This window comes from Protopterus annectens, chromosome 9.part0 (assembly GCF_019279795.1).
Source record: "Protopterus annectens isolate FY-2018-M chromosome 9.part0, PAN1.0, whole genome shotgun sequence".
NCBI classification, from domain to species: domain Eukaryota; kingdom Metazoa; phylum Chordata; order Ceratodontiformes; family Protopteridae; genus Protopterus; species Protopterus annectens.
In genome coordinates this window covers 593,600,993-593,620,348 of record NC_056743.1, presented here as the reverse complement: position 1 = coordinate 593,620,348, position 19,356 = coordinate 593,600,993, and the positions used below count along the sequence as shown (strand labels likewise).

The following is a 19,356-nucleotide window of genomic DNA, read 5'->3' as shown; positions in this document are numbered from 1 at the left end:
ATACAATATTTCATGTTATGAAAGCATCTTACCAATATCAAGGTTTTCTGGGATTATGGCCTTTGATAAAGCTTAGCAATTGAAATGTGTATGTGAATGGACAAACGGATATAGGTTGTTTTTATTCACTTCTCTCTGTTAATAAATCTCTTATTCTGGTTTGGCTTCTGTGTGGCTATAATTTAAACTTTTACTACATTAAATGATTGTTTTTATTACTTTTCTGTACACACCATCTTGAAAGAAGCAGCTACATTTAAAAATAATTGCAATTGGTTGCAAGTTTCACAGTTTGACTAGCAATGATAGTACAAATGTTAGCAGGAATGTTTGCTTTATAAGTGCCACAATAAAATTAACTACACTGGGACTTATAAACAGGATGTCTGAGAGACATCGTTTAAGACTATGGGCCGGTTTGGTTCTATTTTACTTAACATAAATGTGTCTGCCACCTGAAAACATTGTGTGTGTGTGTGTGTGTGTGTGTGTGTGTGTGTGTGTGTGTGTGTGTGTGTGTGTGTGTGTGTGTGTGTGTACATGTATTTAAAGTGACATTAATAACCTGACTGTAGAAGCCACAACAATTAGAAAACACAATCATGTTCCCTCTGCTTCAAGCAAATGAGTTCTAAAGTTTTCCTTGTATATCTATCACAAAATCATATTTTTCAGGTCATTGCCTGGTATAGGAATGTTATCAGGTTACTTTAGGTCCATAATGGAATTTAAAAAAACAGTCTTCTCTGATGAGACATTTTGGAAGTCATGTTCATGGAGGTGTGGAGATAATAAGTAAAATGTTTTGAATGCTTTAGTAACCTTTTGTTTTTCTTGGGTGCCAAAATCTGCCAGACAGACCCCCATGGTTTTAAAATACAGACAAGGAGTAGTAAGATCAGTGCATTCACTGAGCCAAGAAGCTTCATCTTGAGGGAGACGTAGTTTACTCTAATGCTGTACTTATGAACATGAGAACAGTACTTTATTGTGTAAGGTCAAGCATACAGCTGCCATGAAATTAAATGATCGACCACATCCACCACATTCCCCTTAGGAGCTATATGACTATGGCATACAAATCAGAGGAATAACTAAAAATAAAATTAATTCTGTGTGTTACTGGTGCATGGATGAGTGTCACACACCCATTTTTCATTGAACAGGTACTTTCCAGCCCCATAATGGTTTCCATTAATTGTGAATTCATTTAAGGGCACATATCCATTGTTATGGCTACAGGAGATGTCCCTGTTTTTATTATTTTATAATAGCCCAATGGCCATGTCTCTTGCAGAAATCGTTTCTTTCGGATTTGATTTGACAAGTACTCATTCGGAGGTTGTTCACTTAGTCCATACTTTGGGTGCAACTGAATAAACATGTCAGGGTAACAGCAATATAGAATTTCTCTTTGTGCTTCAGTTCTTTCACATATACCATGTCAAAAAACTACCAAATATCAAGATTTTAGAGAGCCGCTTAGAAAAATATGTAACTACCTAATAATAGCTAAAAAAATTGATAAGTAATGTGGATTAATATATGTGTGTATACATATATATATATATATATATATATATATATATATATATATATATATATACGCCTTTATTTAAAATGCAATAGTAAAATATGCTACAAGGAAAAATGCCTTATTCCTCCTGTTATTTAAGGCTGCAAAGGACCAAAGAAGGAAGCATTGTTTTGAAATCTTGACTTACTATTACATTTTAAATACATAGTTGTAATCTACTTTACTTATTAATTTCCTTACATATTATTAAGTAGCCATATCAGCAAATAAAACTAAAAGGAAACTAGGTTAAAACTTCATTTGGGTAAAAACTTTCAGACCCTAAATTATCATATTTATTTTTTGTATGTAAGTAAGAGCATTTCAAAAAGAACATAGAGTGAATTTATGCAGGCTTATGACCTAAACAGCATTGGTTTTAGACAACAAAAAAAGAGCTTTCCAATTAATGGTTATTAATGTACAGATGATTACACGTTACTTACTTTATTAATTAGCCTACTGTGGTAACGAAAGGGGTGTTTAATGCCTACAGACAGTTTTAACAAAGCACTATAGTCGGTGTTTACCACATTTTGCATTTCTGTTCTGCTGTACAAGAGAATGGTTTCAAACAAAAGTTTCATGTTCTATCTCTAACTACAATAAGTTACAAGTTTACTTACTCATTTAAATAGTGTAAAACATTTCAAAGTTAAAGGTTAAGCTCTAAGCACACACAGACACTGACAATACATCATTCATATGTTTTAATTTGCAGTAAAAAATTGTTTCATGCTGGTACCCTGTTTGTTTGTTTGTTGTTTGTTGATCTGTCTCTGCACAGGTCAAACTTAATAACTGAAAGGCTTCATACAAAATAGAATCTTCCTTTTAACTTCATTGAAAACCTTAGGTATCCAAAATAAGCCATATTGTTTGCCAAGAACATATTTCACAAATTCCAAAAGCTATATTTGTCCATTGCATCCTGATTCGCTGTGTTAATGACTTCTTTATGGGTCTACCTGGTGGTCTTCGCCCATGAGGCATAAGCAAAACATAGCCAAACACATCACCATGGAATAAAGAAAGAAACAAAGACACGAGGTGCAAGGCCTTGGATGTCCATAAAGGAAAATGTACATTTGTAAGCCCTGGTTTCCAGAGGAGGTGTAGTGCTATTTATTTACAATATTAGTGGTCCTTTAAGAGTTTCTTCAGTTTTTTTTCATAAGAAAATAACAGGTCCTTACATTGGAGGTACCACAAGGCCAGTCATAGCTGGAAAAAAAAAACAGTCACATCAGTTTGCTATGTTGTGTGTTGACATACTATGTTAGTTATAGCTAAGAATAAATGTTGACAACTGCTATATCAGTGCATCAGGTAGCATCCGTAGCTGTAAAAAAGTGCATGGTTAAATTCAACATTGTTTATTCAATAGTTTTCTTTATTAACTTTGAAATGTTTGCTGTAAGTTATTTCTTTTCACTGCTGAAGTCATAACCCATTTCCAGCATGTTGGTACTACATTACACTCAATGACTGAGGCTGCAACTCATGTTTTAATGTTATTTTCCTTGTCACACATGCATATGGCAGTTGCAAGTCTACGCTCTTCTTATTTAGCCTTTTTTATTCTTATTGTCACCTGCATTACTATATACATTATCCACATTCCTTCCTGTCAAGGCACTCAACATCATCAACTGGCATAAACTGAAGTCACCTCCAAGACAATGCTTTAAGGTAATAAACCATTTGACATCATTAACATGACAGTACATAATCATAAATATTGACAAGTACACTGTGGAAAAAAAAACATGAAAACTTGTTTTTCCTAGGCAACTGATCTTGTCCATACTTGGACACTTTCAGACTCATTCTGTCACATTCAAAGCTGTCACTTTTCTAGAAATAGGCATTATCTAGTATTAAAGCTGAGCAAACATGTTCATCTTTGTCTTGGGAGTAGTCCCATTGAGTTTCAGACAATTTAGTTTAATTGAACTTCATCTTGTCTTATAATTTAAACTTCATCTTGTCTTATAATCCATATATGATTGTTTTCTTGACAGCTCATACCAGATAACCAGCCAATTTGATATAAATAATGTATGACACACAGTCTGAACATAGAAACACCACTAAGAAAAACAAGACTGTGTGCTCCAAGCAGCTGACACTTGCTACTACTCCTTACTTTAGTTTTCATCACACTGCAATCATCCCACCTTATTTGAAGTTAAAGTATTTAACTACATAGTACCTTTCAAGTTATTCCATGCATTATTTGATTTTTAATATTTATTTCTTTTTTTTTTTGACTGCTATAATTCACTGCAAATACATAATGTTCTTCTGAGCCTTTTTGATGCAATATAGCGAAGACATGATTTAGTACGATTTAGTATTTTACATTTGACAAACAGAGATGACACAAAAGAAAACAGATGCTTTTACTTTCAAAATACATGCATTCCTCATCTGAAACTTGAGTTCGTTAATCTGAAATACTATCACTTCAAAGCAAATGAGAACAGTTTCTGATGAAGCTGAAAAACTATGGGTCTTAGCATTGCAATGTAAAAAGACTATTGTATCACTTTAGATGTGGAAATGTTCACTTTAGTAGTACAGTACCAGTAATCAAATGTCCTAATTAGCTCTTAAGTATCTAACATTAAATAAGTGGTCTAACGCTACATCTACAGTTTACATTATTCTTATAATGCAGTATTTTAAAATACCGAACTAATCACCCATATTTCTAATTCAGCCCATTTCCTTCTGAGTATAATCTTATTTTAAAGTGAAATTAATGTTTTTTTTCAATGAACAATTTTCAGTACATGACACTAGGCACTCTGAAATGGGATAAAACAGTGCCATCACACCAAATTAACAAAGTTTCATGTAATACAACTCTTTGACCTATGTGACACTGAGTAGAGCCTGAAACATGGCATGTTCTCTTCAAATGAATAAAAAACATGCAAGACACGTGGGAAGAATTGTGCTCACAGCTGCTGATTTATCAAACTCCACTGAGATTTTACAAGAGATGCCTGCTGAAAGGCTAACTGACCAAAGTAACAAGATATACCTTCTCCTCCACTCTACTGCTCAAGGCCTGTGTGTTTCTCATGTTTCTTCTTAAAAAAGGAGAAACAGTTGAAGGTCCTTAATCTTGCGCCTTGATTCATGTACAACCTTCAGTTTTCATCATGTAGGTATGGAACTTTTCTCTTCTAAAAACTTTACTGCCATTAATTCTTTGTGCTGTATGTTTTCAGTTCCAGTGTAATCTAGCCATTATGAGGGCAAGTGACATAAATAAAATACATTAGTCTTAGTATACAGTGACTTAACATCATAGGAAAATACTCTGGATTTGTCTCCATCTCTGTTTCAAATCGCAAATGAAGCGTTCATTCTAAATATCTAAAAAGTGATAGATTAAACTGCAGGCTTATATCAGCAAATATATAATTATTTAGCTAGCAACTCTAAAGGGGAGTCTGCAGTACAGGAAACTGTGTTGCTGGGATTGGGATAATTCTAGTTGATTGTATAACCACATCCTTCTAAGGTACAGTGAGTGGTTATAAACCACAGTCTAATAAAAATTAACAGTCTTTCACCCAACTAACGTGCCCATGCCCTAGCTAGCAATTAATCTTCAAATCCTACCAAAACAATATTCTACCTACTTTTAAGCAGTAATGGAACTATTTTATACTTATTACAATCATTCTACATGATCCATGTGGTAATTGAAAGGTGAAGTGTTATCCTGTATCACATTTGAAGGTTCCAGAAAGTGTTAGGAAGTAAGACAGCACCCTACATAAATCATGGATTGTCAGCAAAGAAGTTTTTATCTTGCAAGCTTAAAGACTGTAACATCTTTATATCCAAGAAAACATTCATAGTAATGATACAGATGCAATATTCTAAATTAAATTAAAATCAAGATTTATGAGATAATCTAAAAATAGATGATTTGGGACAGATACACAATGTCTCTAATCAGAGGCCTGCCAATATAGCAGGGCAGATGAAAGGCTGTACACTGTTAATGAGCTTCATCCTGTAGTTTTGGGTTTGATTCACTCCATCTCATAATGTGTAACTTTAGGTGAGTCATTTTATTAACCCATTGCTCTTTACTGCACCCTAAAAAAAGATGTATTTGTTCTTAACTGAGCTTATTAAGCTGATCAATGAAGTAAGGTAGCTCTGCATTCTGACAGTAGTAAATCCTATGCATATACGATTTTCCAAGTGACATAATTTAAACTGCAAGCTAAACGGGTACCAAAATGTAGCACCCAGCAGGTAGAACAAAATAAATATAAAACATTACAAATATCTTGTAGGAGAAATGAATATACTTTTATTTAAAAAGATGAGTGCTGTTTGCTTTCATGTCTGTGGCAATTTTTGAGACTTATTCAGAAAACGTATCACTCAAAAACAGATGAATTTAAACAGTGTACTTTGAATTATAATCTCCAGAGCTGTATATTTTTTTACATACACAGGCATCAATACTTGTATATTTTATTAGATGTGTGAAAGGTATAACTGTTGTTTTAGTATAATATGTGCATTGTAGAATGGAATCCCCTGCTTCCTATCACAATCTGCATAACCTCCTGCAGGAATGGAAGTCTCTGTCTGCTCTAGGCAGCTTAGTTTAAAGAAAGAAAATGCTGCTTTGCTTTAAAAACAACACTAACCTCCTAGAAGCAGTGAAGCAGGGCTGCTGATCCTTTCTTTCTGTTTAGATATGGGAAACATCTAACTTACAGAGAATGCTAAATCCTGATTACTGCATTTTCATCGTTTTTCAGGATAATGGACTTCAACTCTATTTAAATATGAATCAGTAAAGCATTTTTATAGGTACCGGAGAGAAGAAAAAAGTGAAAACCTAGGCAATCTGCATGTGTGTCATCTGCAACTACTGAATATGTTTAGCGACTTAGTGATATTTAGACTTCGGTATTCTGTAGAAAACGATAGTAACAACGGTATTTAGACGTAGGTAGAGGTATCCTTTGACAACTGTCTGTTTAATGCTATTGTGTTCCACACAAAACCGTGTTTGCATACATCTTTAAGCATGCAAACACTTTCTGTGTGAAAAGACAGGTTCGTTTTGCAGTCTTTAAAAATACATAGTTTTAAAGATTTCTTCCAAATGCTGAAGATTAAATGAACAGAGCCATGTTTACATATTAATATTAATGGATGAGTAGGAGGCACTTACGTCATTTTGGGTTCCAGCTCTAATAATACTGGATTAGCATAAATAATTGTGCATTAGTTATGCAATTGTCAAACTATTAAATTAACAATCTGGCAAAAAACTAATCATCATTTTTTGACAAATTATTAATTTAACAGTTTGATAATTAACTAATACACAAGTACTTAACCAACGTTAAGTCAGCATAATTAGATCTGGACCCCAAAATGACGTAAGCACATCCTGGCCACCTATTAATATTAATACCGTAAACACAACTCTGTTCAATCACTCTTCTATGTTTGAATGTATTTTTTTTTAAGTCTGCAAAACAAACTTTTCTTTTCTCATAGAAAAGTGTTTGCATGCATAAAGATCAAACACTTTTTTGTGTGAAAAGAAAAGTTTGTTTTCTGCCTTTAAACATATTTATATATTTCTTTAATTTTTCCCTGTGCAATCAATTACTGACTTGTGTACTGAATTTGTATTTTCTGTGCATTTACCTGATTTTCAATCAAATAAAGTATTTTCCTTTACTTTTTTATAAAAGTTTATGAATGGCCTATTTATAAGGGTAACCATACAGCGTTGGAACGATTGTTGGAATTCAGCTTAGGAGTAGTGTCTACTTATGAGGGTAACCTCACCGCATTTAGTTACGTCTGCATTACAGCTGGTAAGGCTCATGCCAAGGTGAGTGTAATCCTGGGGATTCAGTGATTTAAAGTCTTTTATGTACACTTTACAGTGTAAAGTTTATTTGGGTGTATGAACCATTTGTTATAACCCAAGGCAGAACTGTGAATTTGTCATAAGCTGTCAAGGTCGATTACCATAGTGCATATTTATTAAGGTGACAATGGTGTGGAATTTAATGCTGGTACCCCCTGTCCCTAACATGATTGATGGCAGCACAGTGGGACTCCAAGCCCTGTAGCCTTATCTAGCCAACACATATTTGGTATCTGTTTTAAGATGCAAACCCTACCCTGCAAATAACGCATTCATCACAAATTTGAGATTCAAAACCAGTCAGTACAATACATAAAACTAAGTAGTAAGAGAAAATTCATAAACGGTAACAAAAATACTAGGCTAGTTAAGTATTCGTCATCTTAAGCACCATATATAAACATTGATTTTGAATGTCACATCATTATTACTTGAGTGATATTTCTTCTGAAGAAGTCTCCAAATACAGTATAGAGATGAAAGCATTCAATATCTTACTTTTTTCATAATAAAACTTGAACCAGAGGCGCACCTGTCCCCCCACTATAAACTCATGCTCACTGATAAACTGTGAGTAAAAAGGGGAGTAAAGCTGCAGACTTCTTTTATGTCTCAACCTACAGTATCAGAACTTAACCCATATTATATAAAACAAATGAAAAAAAAGTAATAAACCACATATCCCAGTGAATAGTCAAGTGTTGGGATATCTTTAGGTCTGTCTAGATATTCAAATGAAGAAATGCCTCTGAGTAACTGCCCCTCCTTAAATTGCACACTATTTGTTCCTCTTCCCAGTTAAAAAATCTGTTTTATTCTCTTCTTTCACCACTCTGGTGACATATTCCTGTTAAAGAGAAAATTCATATAACCCTTCACCCTCAAAATGCCCAACTGCAACACAACATTTACACCACTCCAGACACAATTCTTATTTATAGTATTCAGACTACCTGTTCCTCTCTGCCACTGTCTTTCACACAAGTTGCATTTCCTTTAACTCTTTCTACTAGGGAAAATGTATTCAGTATACCCAGTATTTCTTTCTAACAATAGTCCAATCACATTACTATATTAGTTACACTCATCCATATACCTTCAGTCACTTGGAGTATTAATTAAAAGGAAGTCAATTTAAATGCTTTTTCAGTACAGTCCTGCAGCCACTATCTAATGATACCAATAATTACCTAATCCTAATCAGCTAGCTGGGATTGCGTGCATGTCACGTGACTTACACCACTTGATGCATGTCGTTTCAATCCACATGTTTGCTAAGTACTGTGAAAAACAATACCAGCTGGACAGAAGATTCTATTTCATGATTTTGATATTCTGAGCAAATAACCTATGAAATAAGGACTCATTCATTCATCAGAACACAGGACAGATAAAAATATTATCTGGTAAGCTGGTTTCCCCTCAAACAGTATTCACTGAAGCATAGTTTAGTCAACTGACACAAAATCTATTTTATAACTGAATACAGTGTAACGTGGCTATGTCACTCCACTGTTGATCCTTTCACAAGCACAGTTTAAACGTGGCATGTCACTCCACTGTTGATCCTTTCACAAGCACAGTTTAAACGTGGTATGTCACTCCACTGTTGATCCTTTCACAAGCACAGTTTATTTCAAAGACTCCCTTGTCTTTCTCAGTTAACTATCACATTTATCCAGAACACATTTGTGCCTTTAAAGATTCAGTATGACATGCCCTACCTCGAAATCCATTTCCATTGCCACTGGAGCAGGCAGGTGAGGGTGATCCTTGAGGTCTGATTACAGGGGCGAAGGCACTCTTCTGCTTCACTGTGGGGAACACTGAGGAGGAGAAGGGAAGAATGGATGAAGTGCTGGGAGATGCAACTGTCGGGCTCGATGGCATTACTGTAAAAAAATTAAATGAGCAATTATGTAAAGAATTTTATCCCAATTATGAAGGTACATACATTAACGTGAAGAATTTCATCCCATTTATAAAACTGTATACATTAATGTGAAGAATTTCATCCCATTTATAAAAATGCATACATTAATGTGAAGAATTTCATCCCATTTATAAAAATGCATACATTAATGTGAAGAATTTCATCCCATTTATAAAAGTGCATACATTAATGTAATATAGCAATAACCCATGCCTGGGTGTGGGTAATACTGGATTTACCCACGGTTGGTATGGTTTGGTAACGAGGGTGAAGCCCAAGTGGCCAAACAAAGACAACCGTGGGTAAATCCAGCATTACCCACACCCAGAAGTGGGTTATTGCTATTATACAATGGCATTATTTAAGAAAATAAATAATGACTTTTCTTAAATAATGGCATTGTATAATGCCTCCTTGCTGCCCTTCCGCAGCTGTCTGGCATTCTGCGGCAGTTCTGATGTACTGCACATGCGTATGCCTATGCAGTACATCAGAGCTGTGGGCAAAAGCAACGGAGAAAGCAAGATCTCCATTGCTTTTTTGAAAGCTGTCTCGCTATGTTAAACTCGTTTAACATAGCGAGACAGGTTGTAAAAAGCAACAGAGATCTTGCATTCTCCGTTGCTGTAAAACAAAAAAAAAAAAGAGTTATACTAATGGAAAAAGTCCAGGCGACAGGTCCTTTTTCCATTACTAGAACTCTGATTTACAATGTGCATGCTGACCAATCAGCGTGCACGTTTTGGAATATTAATGGGGGGTCATTGTATAAATAATTTTATCCCATTTATAAAAGTGTATACAATAATCTGAAGAATTTTATTCCATTTATAAAAGTGTATCTGTTAAGGTGACAAATTTTATCCCATTAATAAAAGTGCATACATTAATGTGAAGAACTGTATCCTATTTATAAAAGTGCATACATTGATGTGAAAATGTATATCCCATTTATAAACATGTATACATTAATGTGAAGAATCGTATCCCATTTATAAAAGTGCATACATTAATATGAAGAATTTTATCCCATTTATAAAAGTGCATACATTAATGTGAAAATGTGTATCCCATTTATAAACATGTCTACATTAATGTGAAGAATTGCATCCCATTTATAAAAGTGCATACATTAATGTTAAGAATGTCATCCTCTTTACAAAACTGCATATATTAATGTGAAGAATGTTATCCTGTTTATAAAAGTGTATACAATGATGTAAAGAATTTCATCCCATTTATAAAAAATGCATACATTAATGTGAATAATTTTATCCCATTTATAAAAGTGCATACATTAATGTGAAGAACTGTATGCCATTTATAAAAGTGCATACATTAATGTGAAAATGCGTATCCTATTTATAAACGTATACATTAATGCGAAGGATTTTATCCCATTTACACAGTGCATACAATAATGTGTAGAATTCTATCCCATATATAAAAATGCATACAAGTCTGCATAGACAATAAACTGCAGAGCTAATTATTAGCCATGATTAATTTAATGCTGTTAAATATATACAAAACAATCTCCATAACTTGGAGGTAGTTCTCTAATAAAACCAGAGCAGTAAACTAGTGCTTTTATTCTGTACCAACCATTTGATAATCATAATATAGTATTCTACGATATGAACACTTTGGGGCCTCTTCAGAAGACCTCATTATCATTTCACCTTGTCTCTTTGTACATTATTGTTTTAAGCCTATGGATTCTAATGATGTTTAGAACTGAAATTAGCTAAACATACAACTACTGCATCGAACAAAATGCAAAAATGGAACTAATAATAAATGTCAGAGTACTTCTTATCCTCTGGTCATAATGTTTAGACACCTATTGTTTAGACATTATAACAAACTAAGCCTGTAGTAACAATCCCAGGCAAAATGTATGATATGGCAATGCATTATACAAGTGATGTGGGTATACTGCATGTTAGCCATAGTTGGGTGAGTGTTGTATGATCATATGGGCCAATGCAAGTGACCAAGGAAGAGGCTCATTTGATGGGCAAACAACAAGACACGCAACAAACATTTCAGATCTTTCTACAGTAGTTTTATCCATACATCCTATGCCCATAACTAATACATCAAACAGATAAAAGGTGTCAACATTTTGCTACATGTTGCTGCCACCATCTGTTAACATGTCTATCTACTACTGCCATCTGTGTATCATCATATAAACTCTTACATAAAGACATTCTTGGCATAAAGAAAGGCATCTGAGTCACCACTGTGGGTCCTTTTAAGTGTTACCTGAAAGCACCAGATTTAGAAACATTGGAGATTATTATGTATGTTTTATAATCCTGAAGGATTTACATCAAACACATCTGAGCAGTGTGGCTTGCATACTAACTTTATATGTATATCCACTGATTGACAGTGTGGTCATTTAACCAAAATACTTGCCTATGTGTCACTTAGGAGGGCTGTGAAAGATCACCTACACCTGTAGAAGATGTGTACATTATTGCACATTCATTGGCTGAGTATTTAATTTAGGTAACAGTGTGAAAACACTTAATTATTATCCACATTTATTTGGTAAAAGAAGAAAAGCAAAAATCTAACGTTTGCTCTTTGCTAACTGAAACATTTAAAAGGCAGCTGTATATAAAACATTTGTCATCTTGTGGATGTAGACATTGTTGGCATTACAGTTACACACACACACACGCATGCAGGCACACCAGATATACAGGATTGGGAAGAAGAACTTCATTGGCATCTTGTGTTACAGGAGAGGCTGTATTAGTTAACCTGGGAAAACCAAAGCCATGGGAGAGTGTGTGATGTACCAGTACACATCCATTCCTTTCCACATCCATCAAATAATATGATCCTGCAGCTCTAGCTCTACTGTGTGGGCAGTTGGAAGTGATGTCTCTAGGGGAAGGCAGGTTAGGATTGGGGAAGGCAATGGTGAAATTCATTTTTATAGTAAAAAAATGATGGTTTCCTTGGCATATGCAGATGAGCTACACAACGTTGACAGGTAAGTAGGTAACTGGGAACTTTGCTGTTCCCCTCCTTTTTTTTTTTTTTGATAAGGAAGCAGGAATCACAATGACTGACAGTTTAACTGTTTAAAAAGGATGTTTTTCTTTATTTTGTTAGCTATTACAATAACAAAGTGTGTCCCTAATAGTGAGTGGTAGTAATAAATGACTGAGGAAACTGAAACTCCATTCCCTCAATGTGGTTTGAGAGATTATTGCAGGTGACCTTTTAGTTTGGGGAAATAAGTGATTAACTAAAAGGATCCGATATACTGAATATCCACCAGAGTCCCACTCTGGAAAAGGCAGCATGGAGACATTAACCAAGTGTAGTATCGTTTTTGCATTGTAGATGAGTTTTGATGTCGATTGCCCAATTGTAAGGATTGGGTAGAAGCACAAAAAAGAATGAACATTTCACTTGCAATTTTAATTTGCAAGGGCTGACTTTCTTTATTTCATGTGCTGGACAGTGTTAGGTTGGGCACCTGCCAGTTTCTCTGACTATGAATGATTCCAGTGAGGAATGATTCCTACCCATTTTTCAGAAAAATGATTGATTGGACAGAGTTTCAGTTCCTTTGTCTTTCTAAATCTGTCACAATGCGATTGCAGACATCTGTGAAGATGACTGACTTCTGTGAGAGCACAGTTTATGGAGGAATTCTATTTTTTGTAATTCTTTTTCATTTCAGGCTTGCCTGGAGTAGGTCCATCTATAAGTGGATTGATATCCACAGAGAGAAAACGTAGAAGCCAAACATGATTCCAGCTGAGAACACACTGCTTCCTAGTACTGATCCTAGCTCTAGACATGCACAGTTGTCTGAACAACATGTTTAAGTAGTTGAGGTAATCGGCATGATAACCAACATGACAGAACATATATTACACATATGACAAGCCGTAACATCAATGGTCATGTATTTAGACTTAATCACCTTTTAGTTAGGATCCTTCCTTCACTCTATTTGCTTTGTTTCTGTACTTTATTTTATTAACAAAATAGTGAGAAAACCAAGAGTACTCATTTAACAGAATAAATGGATGAAAAATATGGAAAAGTGACAGATATGAAATGTGTTAGCAGAAATGAGCTATGACTGGAAAATAAGAGTAAAAAGCATTATTATTATTCAGACTTCACTGGGGAAATGGTCCAGTAACAACAGGAATCTCCTGTTTCAAAAGCTTTAAATTATTCTGTGTAGCATACATTAAATACCAAGTTGTTGTCTTCATGTGAAGGTACACAGCACCTGATGAAGCACAGTGTTTTTTTAATATTAACTTTTATAATGTTACTTACTTCCATAAGGAGAGCTGGTGGGAGAGCCATTTATAAAACCAGGAGATCCTGGAACACCGAGGTTGGACATAGGAACGTTGCTATACCCATTCATACTGTTACTGGATCCTCCATAATTAGACTGCTGAGGTGTTGAACTGGAAGAGTAACCACGAGGAGAAATGCTACTAGTGTTACGAATGTAACCTAAAAAGAAGAAATCACAAAATGTTAGAGATAGTATAAATTATTCAGAAATACGCACACTGAGAGAACCAATAAAACACAGAACAGGAGGCTGGTGGCGAGATACACTGGATAGAGCTCTAACTGTGACTCCAATGACCAGATCTTGAATAATAACTTGCATGCCAGTGGGACCAGTGGAAGAAAGGAAGGTGGTCAGCACCATTGTTGGCTTTCTTGCCATAGGTGGGGGTTGTGATAGTCATGGCTGCTTTACACTACCAGTTGGCAGAGGCTGGCTGATCCGGCAGAAAAGACTGGCAAAAAAGATGAATCTGATGAACTACCAAACAGTTCTGAAGCACTATGGCCAGAGTTTGATGTTTGGAAGCATACAGTACAGGTCTAGCTGTGCAGGTGCTGCTTCAGCAAGCGGCCTCTCAGCCACTAATATAAAGGGGTCAAATGTATAAAATGATCCCAACATCCAAGGATGATGGCTATTCAGTGGTATGTCTAGAAGACTTAAGTTCAAAACCAGTTCATCCATTAGTTTATAGGGTGCATTATAACATACATGACAGAAAAGCCTGAGGCTAAATACTGTGTCGGCAGTCAAACATTCCTGCTACTTTTATATTAAAATCACATTCATATATGAGGTATACCACATCCACAGTAAATTTAAATATATATGGCTCCTTCAGAGTGATAATCAAGTGTGTTATTTTCTCCTTAAAATGCTGCTTTCTTCTATTACACAGTTTATCATTTTAATATTAGTTACCTTGCAAATACCTTTTCTTTGGACTATATATATATATATATATATATATATATATATATATGTGTGTGTGTGTGTGTTTATGTATGTATATGTATATATATATATATATATATATATATATATATGTATATATATATATATATATAAGAGAGAGAGTTATGTCACAACCAGTTCTGCACACAAAGAAATTGTAGTGTGTTTTCTTATGCTTTGCTTTCTTTTTATTCATTTGTCATATGGCCACTCTCTCAGAATGATGTCACAACAGTAGTCTGAATACAAAAATACTTTGAGAAGTGAGGATATGGTGAGACACTTTCTGAAAACAGTAATATACTGTAGTTTGCAGTTTATGTACAAAACACTGTTGAATGACATTTGTAAAACTGTTTGTCTTCCAGTGAAGGCCTATGTAGAGAAACTATGACGTTTATACACTTATCCCTTATCTCTAGCTAATTCATTTGTTTTCTACCATACTAAGAAATTTTGTCTGTATACATTCCCTGTTATAACTTTTCCATGAAGTATTTCACATTTGTTATTTTACCACTGAAAAGTCCTTTTGTGGGTGCATTTTCATTTGTGACACAGCAGTAATCTGCCAGCATTTTAATACAGTAGCAAAGCATTTTGGGGAAACATGTTTGCTTTTGATTCCTGCTCTCAGTTACTGCTTTTCGTTTTCAGTACTATAATATTGCATATTTTCATTTTTAAAAGAAGCATTCTACCTGCCAATAACATGCCTTTACAGAGAGGGAGGACCTCCTCTTGCTAAAATTTAGAAGTATGGCACCCAGTGTGCTTAGCTTATCTAGATAGTGAGGGTGGAGGAGTACAACAAATGGCTGCTGGTTCGATTTCAGTAACTTCATTTGTGCAAAATCCCAGTAAGATGTTAAGGCCATAAGAATACCAAGAGGTCATCTTTAACAACAAAATAAAACTCAAAATAGTTACTTTCTACATCACAACCAGTATGGTTTGTCAGGCTGCACAGTAATGGAAGTATTTCCAGTTCTACGAAATTCTAGAATTTACTACCAAAAACATGATTAAATCACTTTAAATCATATCTGCATTGTTTGATACTAATTTATTGGACTGAAGGCTACACTTCAAATATTAAACTTAGCACATTGGTTTGCAAAGTGCATCTGTTATACCATGGTTGTTTTTTTTTTCCACTTGTTTTCAGTCTAGAATATAACTAAATCTGTATTCTCTATTTCTTCTTAAAAAGCAAGTTTATATATATATATATATATATATATATATATATATATATATATATATAAACAATATCTTCACATCCAGTAAAATGTTATTTTAACCAATGTGCAGGATTCATCTGCAGCTGTATGAGTTTATTAATGTAAGTTCTGACCTAATTTTTCACAAGGAATATACTGCATCCACTTTTAGAATATTAAGATGTAATAAGAAACAATTTGTATTTCACTTAAAGGTATCATGTATAGATATTCCTCTAGGGCATTACAAGGATTTACAAGCATCAGTAGCAGCAAACAATAAGGAAGCCTAACAACACATCTGCAAAAAAATATGAAATGTGTTCAAAAAGTGTCATTTACTAAATAATATTTTCTATGAATGGTAATACAGAAATATTTGACCTTCACATCTGCTATTCATCTAAATGACTGGTAATTTGTAGTACATTACTGGACACAAGACAGTATACCTTGGGTATTTCCTTGTGATGACTCTGAGATACTGACGCCCAGTTGGCTACTGTATGAGTTAATTCCCATCATGCCGCTGTGTGCAGGGGAACTCTGTAGGGCTGGTAGCTGGCTAGGATTTCGTGGAACACTGTAAAGAGCTTCAGCAATGTCTGCAGCACGTTTTAAGATGATATCCTGCAATCACCAAAGAAATGTATTAAGGTTTAGAGTATTTATGCATACACAAAATTACCTCAGCCTTGGTCCCAGAATGTGTGTTTTGGGTGCACTACATAAAATTAAAAAAAAAAATCCATTACCTGATTATTATGTGGAGTTCCATATAGTGCTTCAACCAAATCTGCTGCTCGTTTTAGTAACATCTCCTAAAAAGAAAGGCAGAAAAGTTGAAAAACTTCAAAAAGTGAAATCAGAGAGTACAGAATGCTGTATAGCTATGAATGCCATTCCAAGGTGATGTTACTTTAATGAAAGTTGCTTCATCTGTTTTAAAATGTATACATAAGCAAACAATATAAACTTTCTCCATGGTAGAATTATAGGGTTCCTCTCAATCTATTGACAGCAGACTTTTTGAGTGATGTACAATCGATTGGAAATGAACAAAATAAGTTCCATTGATAGTGGAGTTCATTTTTCTTCACTGTTGTGCGACCTCAGAGTAAGTTTGTGTAAGTTCAGGAGTGTGTTACATGTCACTTCACGTAGGGAGAACGCAGGGGTGCTTGCACAGTGCAACAAAACTTACCTCTAAGGTTTATCAAAGCTTATTTTACTTTTTCTGGTTGAATATACAGCACTCAATGAAAATGATGTCAGTGCATTGAAATGTATATGAATAATTACTACTGATTGCCACACAGCCAGTACATTCATTTATTGTAGGTGCCTTGAAATTCACACTTGTGAACTTGCTATTTTTCTGGTCAATCTCAGAATGGTCTTGCAGACTTTAAAAGAGACATTTATTCTGGGCTTGAAGCAGTGATGTTAGGCCCCACCCAAAGGTGCAGTGTCTCATATGAATAATGTGCTTTTGAAGTGATCCCTTTGACTTTTAGAAGTATATGCTTTTATTTGCCTTTTAATTGTCATAACATCCTTAGCAGACACAGTTGTGTCCCTTGTTGAGAACACATGGGAGGCTAGATCCCTTACAGAACAACAATATGTAGGACTTGATGTATTGGCCTAAACAGTGAGTAAGGTGTAAGTAGCTAAAATCAGATCATATATTTAAAATACTAAAAACAATGCTATACATAACTTAACTCATCTACATTTTTGGCACCCTGCAAAAACAGTTTAGCTTGTTTCCTATTACTAAAGCAGACTCAAGAGGTTGTGTAAAAGCCGTGGGTAAGAATCTTGGGTTATGAAGGCAGTCTTTGGAAACAGAAAAGGGGACTGAAGAGCTTCACCTAAGCCTCTCAGACTAAGGACTAAGACAACTCAGCCATAAGTTCAAAAAACAGCACACCCAAATTCAGACTGCATACCCATAGCCAGAACACATACACACTGACACTGCATCTTTCATGGTAATGTTTTAGTAATAGGTGACTCTCTTGTCAGTCATACAGACACCACCTTCATTAGGTTTTATACGATAAGGTGATGGTCAACTGCCTTTCTGGATCCAGGATATGGAACATAATAAGGGTCCTTAGATCCCTCCATCCTGACAATATGATTACAACCTGATGGTGGTCCATGTGGGGGTGAATGACCTTGGGTACTCTACCTAGGCAGACATGCAGAAGTTTATGATTGAACTTGTTATACATGCGTCCAAAGCAGGAGAGATACTTGTCTTGGGTGGTATTTTATAATCTTCTAGAGTGATGCTGTGATTCAGAGAAAAGACTTTAATAATTAGCTGTGTAACTGGGTTAATTCTTGGGGAGCCAGTATTTATCATCCTGGGATGAGATGGCTGCCAAGCCTTCCAGTTTTGCCAGGGATGGTCTCCACCTCTTCTACCAAGGCTTTCACATTTTGACAAAAGCCTTAATTGTCCCCATGGTGCCTTTTTAGACAGAGTCCATTTGCTGAACATTCTAACCTAATAAAGTTAAACACATTAAAGTGCTCTACTCAATGCCAGGAGTTTTTTTTAAAAAAAGTGCCTAAAATTAGGACCCTCCTGCAGTTTGAACACATTCATATTTATGTAGTTTCAAAGCAATGAAGCTACTGTTTCTGTTCCTGAGCTTTGTGCTTATGTCTTCAGAACTACTGACAGTGGTGGGTGAGTATCAGTTTTTGCCATGGATATCATCATCTGCAGACAGATTAATCAGGAGTTAGGTCTGAACTCTGAGATGTCTAAGTCACATCATGTCAAGAGGGACTGGCTGACCAAGTTCACAGATGATTGCAAGCTGGGAGCCATTATTAACTCCTCAAGGGATGCACACATTCTACAGAAAGGCCTCACTGAGACAAACGACTGGTGTTGTAACCATGGCTTTAAGCTACTGCCAAAAAATGCATCGTCACCCCCTTTGGGAAAATCTCAGTTCCCACAAATTACCACATCGATGGTAGTCCACTGAACACTGATGGTGTTATAAGAGATCTGGGGACATAGATTGACAGCCACCTCTCCCTTGACCACCACATTGCCACTGTGGTCAGAAAGTCCTTCTGTGTAGCACGTCTCATTACCAAGGGTTTTGCATACCGGAAGAAAGAGGTTGTCCTCTATCTCTACTCTTCCCTCGTTAGACCAATCATCAAGTCTAATAATGCCCCATTTGGTATGCACCTCACTATACACCTGCAACAGCTGGAGAGACCACATAAGTACCTCACAAAGAAGATCCTAGGCCTTAAACATACATCTTACATGGACAGACACAAAAAACTCCAGCTTTTCTCTGTCGCATTTCACCTACTAAGAGGTGATCTCTGCTT

General features: G+C 35.3%; 1 protein-coding gene across 3 annotated transcripts in view; it reads right to left on the bottom strand.

The window, feature by feature from the left end:
* Nucleotides 1-501: 501 nt before the first annotated feature.
* Nucleotides 502-19,356, bottom strand: part of EBF2 (EBF transcription factor 2) — a 418,171-nt gene continuing 399,316 nt past the window's right edge. For 2 of the 3 annotated variants that reach the window (XM_044083147.1, XM_044083148.1), the window contains exons 12-16: nucleotides 16,737-16,802; nucleotides 16,434-16,611; nucleotides 13,774-13,959; nucleotides 9,239-9,406; nucleotides 502-2,800 (exon numbers count right to left, since the gene is read on the bottom strand). In XM_044083147.1, the coding sequence (XP_043939082.1) occupies nucleotides 2,769-2,800; nucleotides 9,239-9,406; nucleotides 13,774-13,959; nucleotides 16,434-16,611; nucleotides 16,737-16,802 (630 nt within the window). In that variant the 3' untranslated portion in view covers nucleotides 502-2,768. The remainder of the gene's footprint in view (nucleotides 2,801-9,238; nucleotides 9,407-13,773; nucleotides 13,960-16,433; nucleotides 16,612-16,736; nucleotides 16,803-19,356) is intronic. The other variant, XM_044083149.1, reaches the window with a different exon arrangement.